This window comes from Penaeus japonicus, unplaced genomic scaffold (genome assembly GCF_977035675.1).
Source record: "Penaeus japonicus unplaced genomic scaffold, GWHDUDI00000001_assembly GWHDUDI00000027, whole genome shotgun sequence".
Taxonomy (NCBI): Eukaryota; Metazoa; Arthropoda; class Malacostraca; order Decapoda; family Penaeidae; genus Penaeus; species Penaeus japonicus.
In genome coordinates, this window is record NW_028234429.1 from 9,656,507 (window position 1) to 9,661,506 (window position 5,000).

Here is a 5,000-nt window from a genome sequence, read left to right on the forward strand (position 1 = left end):
CCAACTTTACCACTACATAAGCCACACATCAGTACTAACAGATATGGTGTTTTTGGACTACTTATAATGTCCACTGTCTTGGTTGTAGTTTTAGGCATGATAGGAACCCTGATAGCTAGGAATGGTATGAATTATACAAATATGACAATAACAACAAATTATTAGACTATCTATACGGTTGGTTTCCATAATCTAAGAGGATTTATGTGAATCTAATCTAACCAGGCCAAAACAGCACCCTTTCTTTTGCTTGGACTCAATGTAAATGCTTCTTATAGCTTATCTAAAGCTAGTTTAGGCCATTTGCAACAAATATCTGATATTTTCTTTTTTTGTCATCATTGTCTAACATATATTTAATTATATTTTTCTGCTTCAGAATGGATGCAAACAGTGAACTCAGCGTCACATATTTTCGGAGTTTGGTGGAATCAGAAACTCAAGTTCTGAAAGGCTTCAGTAATGAGTGGAATACTGTTGCCAAATCATCCTCTGATATCCCTGAGGATATTTTGGGTGACATAATGGTTGCAGTAGGTAGGGTCCTTAGTTTAAAGTGTTTAGATGTCTTATATAAAAATGAGTGAGAGTAGATATATTTAATTGAATAAAGTTTACAGACTGTATTTTACTGAAGGAATAAATAATAGATATTTCATAAGCCTAATGATATATATATATATTAACATGTTATCTTCATTTTGCATTAGATATACTACTGGTAAAAAAAATATTAAGTATATAAGTATAAATCTTAGTTAGCTGTATTATACATAATATCCAGTATTATTTTATGATTATCTTTCCTCTTCTGAGTAAAAGCTATATACATACTAGGATGTCGAAATTGATAATATATTTGTTGAAGTAAACAGGCTTCATTGGGTGTTATGATGAATCTAATATAAGTTCTGTTATTTTTAGATTTTTCTTTTATTATGGAATTTACAGGACAAGCAGAACTTTTGATGAAAGAAAGATTTTCGCAGTTCTCTGGGTTAATTGATGACTGTGAGTTCAGCCGAGGAGAAAAAACAATTACATGCCAAGATCTGCAAGGGTTTTGGGATATTGTTAATTTCCAGGTCAGCAATGGTCTTTTTCTTTCTTAGTTATCATATTTGTGAGCGATCTGTTTCACTGTTATTGCATGCCATTCTATTTTAACAATGAAAATTTGTATACCTATTATGATACCCTAGTCTTGAAGAACAAATTAGGCTCAGGGTTCTTTACAAAATTGTATAATCCTGTAACTGCTTTGAATTTTTGCAAATATTTGTTTAATGACTGATTCTATACCAGTGGTTTTTATAATTCTGTTTTAAAACTTGTTTTAAATATATAATTTTATGTATATTTTATCATGATTCAGATCTATCTTTCACTACCAGATATATATCACATCAGATATTGGTTATAATTTATGCTTTAAATTCAGAAGGTCAAAAGTAAGGTAGAATGGAGAGATGAAAATTGATACTTGGATCAAGTAAATGTGGTACCTATATAGAAAATGATAGATTACATGTACTAGTACATTCACATAGCACATGTTCTCACATGTTTTTCTCTCTCATTCTCCTCTCTGTCATTCTCATTCTCTCCCTCATACTCTTTCTCTCTCTCTCATTCTCTCATTATCCTCTCTGTCATTCTCATTCTCTCTCATACTCTTTCTCTCTCTCACATTCTCAGAATCTCCCACAATTCAAACCTCTCTTCTCATTACCCATACATCTCTCCCTCCTACAACTCTCACCATCTCTCAGTCTCTCTCCATTAAAATCTCTGTCATTCTCATTCACTCCAAAAAAACTACGCTGACTCTCTCCATCTCTCATTCTCAACAACTCATATCCTTTCTCTCCTCTCTCATTCACCTCAATATCCTCCTTGTCAACTACCATTCTCTCTCAATATTCTTTCTCTCTCTCACATTCTCATTCTCTCCCTCATACTCTCTCTCTCTCTCATTCTCATTCTCATTCTCATTCTCTCCCTCATACTCTCTCTCTCTCATTCTCATTCTCTCCCTCATACTCTCTCTCTCTCATTCTCTCCCTCATACTCTCTCTCTCTCTCATTCTCTCATTATCTACTCTGTCATTCTCATTCTCTCTCTCTCTCATTCTCATTCTCTCCCTTATACTCTCTCTCTCTCTCATTATCTACTCTGTCATTCTCATTCTCTCTCTCTCATTCTCATTCTCTCTCTCTCTCTCTCTCTCTCTCTCATTATCTACTCTGTCATGAGGGCTCATGACGTCGGTCTCTCGCTCAGGTTCCTCATTCTCTTGCTCTCTCTCTCTCCCTCCCTCCCTCCCTCCCTCCCCTCCTCCTCTCTTCTCTTTCCTCTCTTTCTCGTCACTCGCGCGAGCGCGAGCGAGACCTCTCCCTCTCTGTCTCTCGGTTCGCTCTTCGAGCGGTGGTTGCTGCTCGCATCGCTCTGCGTGGCTTTGCGTGCCGTGCGGAGCCTCTGCGGTCTCTCGTGCGAGTCAGGTAGAGCGACGTCGTCTGCTCGGTGCGTCGACGGTCTCCTCGTCTCTCTGTTGCGGGTGTACTCGCTCTCTCTTTCTCGGGTTCTTCTGATCTCTCTCGCCGCTCGTTCATTCGTCTGCTGTCCTCATACTCTCTCTCTCTCTCATTCACATTCTCTCTTTTGCGCTCTCTCTATCTTCTTCCTGTGTCGTTCTGATTCTGTGCACTCCCTCATTCTCACTCTGCTCTTCTCTCATTCTTGTCCATTATCCTCGCCGTCATAGTCGTCATGCCTCCTCTTTGATAATCGTGCTATCTGATGCGATCATACTCGTTTCTTTCTCTCGTTTCTCTCTCTTGTTCGGTCTCTTCTCTCTCTCCTTCGGTTGTGTCTGCGTTCGTGTCTCGATCGGCTCTCTCGTCTCTCGTTGTGCGTGTGTTTCCGTTATCGTTCTCTTTTTTGGGGTGTTGCGTCGTGTTATAGTTTGTGTGTTGATGCGTGTATGCCTTGTGCCTTGTGTGGTGTGTGTTCTGTGTGTGTTGTGATCGTCTCTGTGTCGGAGCTGACTGCTGCGTCTTCTGTTTGGGTGGGGTCGGGGTTCTTGTGGGGTGATGTCTCTCAGCTCGTCGCGTCGAGGTGGGGTTCTGGTCGGGCGTGAGGCTGTGCGTTGTGATGCTTCTATGTAAGTGTCCATCGTGGCTCGTTCGTGTGCGTCGCTTGGTGTGGTGCGTTGTGCGTTAGTGGGATCTGCTTGGCGGTCTGCTTCGTTTTTCGGGGGGTCTCTGGGTGTTCTCTCCTCGGTGCACTGCGCTGCGGTCTGTCGAAGGGTCTGTGCGGTGCGAGCTCTACTGCTTGTGGTTGAGGGTCTGGGTGTTGTGGGGGTTGTTTCTTCTTCGGGTTTCGGTGGGGCTCGTCTTCGGGGTCGTCTCTGTCGTCGGTCTCTATCTGTCTCGAGCCGGGGCGTCTCGTGTGTCGAGGCGATCTTCTGCTCTATTCGTGCTCGGCGGGTCGTGGGTGTGCTGTGTGTCTCTCTCGTGTGTCTCTAGTCGTTCTCTCTTTCTCGTGTCTCTCTGTGTCTCTCTTCTTTCGCTTCTTGGGTCGGCTCCTCGTGTGTCTCTCTCCGATGGTCTCGTTCTCGTCTCTCGTGTTCTCGTTCGTAGCTTCTCTCTCACTTCTCTTCTTCGTGATCGATCTACTCTCTTCATCGTATCGTCTCTCTCTTTGAGTCTTCTCTTTCTCTCTCTCTTCTATTGCGCTTATCTCGGCGTCCTGTGTCTCTTCTCGTCTTTCTTTCTCGTCTCCTGCTCCTTTCTTTTGCTCTCTCTCGTTCTCTGTCCTCTGCTTTCTCTTCTCTCTTTCTCTCTCTGTTCTGCCGTCGTCCTGTCTCATCTACTCTTGTCTCTCTCTCTGTCTCTGTCCTATCTTCTCTCTCTCCTCTCTTCTCCTCGCTTTCTTCTTCGTTATCTCTTCTTTGCTCTTTCTCTTCTGGTTCTTCTTCTGCCTCTGCTCCTTGCGTTCGTGTCTCTTGTTCTTCTCTGTCCACTCTTTTTCTCTCATCTCTTTCTCTCCTCTCTGTTCTCTTCTCTCTCTCGTGTGTCCTCGGTCTTCTTCTGTTGTCTGTGTGGCTCTCTTTGCGAGGCTAGAGGTCTCTAATTTCTCTTGCTGTGGGCTGGCGGGTGGGTTCGATTGGCGGCTGGGTCGAGGGCGGTCTTCCGTAGCTCTGTCTTTCTCTTTCTCCTCCTGCTTCTCCTCTTTCTCTTCGTGTCTCCTCTTCTCTCTTCACTCCTCTCTCTCTCTCATCTATTCTATCTGTGGGCTCGGACTGCGGCGTCGCGTAGCGTGTGGTGCGTCTGGTTGTGATGGTGGCTTTTGGGCGGGTTGTTCTCGGTGGTTTTGTTAATGGGGGGTTGTCGTGTGGGCGTGGTGGTCTTGTCTCTGCTGCGGCGGGTCGGTTGCGTTCTCGGAGCTAGCTCTGCTCTCGTCGGGGAGTAATCTCTCCCGGCTCTCTCGGGGAGGCATCTTGTCTCTTCTTCTCTCATTCTCATTCCACTGTCTCTCGTCACTCATTCCTTTATCTCTCTCTTCATTCTCCAGTATCCTCTCTGTCATTCCCTCATCTCTTCAATATTGCTCTGTTTATACGGCGCGCTCTTTAGAGCAGTTGCTGCGATTCTCTCCCTCATACTCTTCTCTCCTCTCGCGCTTATACAGTGCGCATTGCTCTGGCGCATCGATAGGCGCCACTGAGCTCATTCTCGTTCTGCGTCGGGACGCCTCAGTACCGCTCTCTCTGGTCATCATTCTGCATTCAGGCGTCCTCATACTCCTCTGCTCTCTTCGTCAGTGTCTCATATTCTCCTCCCTCATACTCTCTTCTCTCATTCTCTCCATTAACTTCTCTTCATTCTCATTCTCTCTCTCTCATCCCATTTCATTCTCTACCTCGCTAGCTGCTCGGGTCAAGTCTAGTCTCATTCACTGCGTTCAGCGATCTTCTCCTCTCGCGGGTCGGTTCTGC

The 5,000-nt window shown here is 44.5% G+C and overlaps 1 protein-coding gene across 4 annotated transcripts in view; it reads left to right on the top strand.

The window, feature by feature from the left end:
- The window catches only part of LOC122257909 (disks large-associated protein 5), a 20,180-nt gene that overhangs the window by 734 nt on the left and 14,446 nt on the right, over positions 1–5,000 (top strand). For all 4 annotated transcript variants that reach the window (XM_043023461.2, XM_086552546.1, XM_086552545.1 and 1 more), the window contains exons 2-3: positions 380–537; positions 952–1,085. In XM_043023461.2, coding sequence (XP_042879395.2) covers positions 381–537; positions 952–1,085 — 291 coding nt within the window. In that variant the 5' untranslated portion in view covers position 380. The remainder of the gene's footprint in view (positions 1–379; positions 538–951; positions 1,086–5,000) is intronic.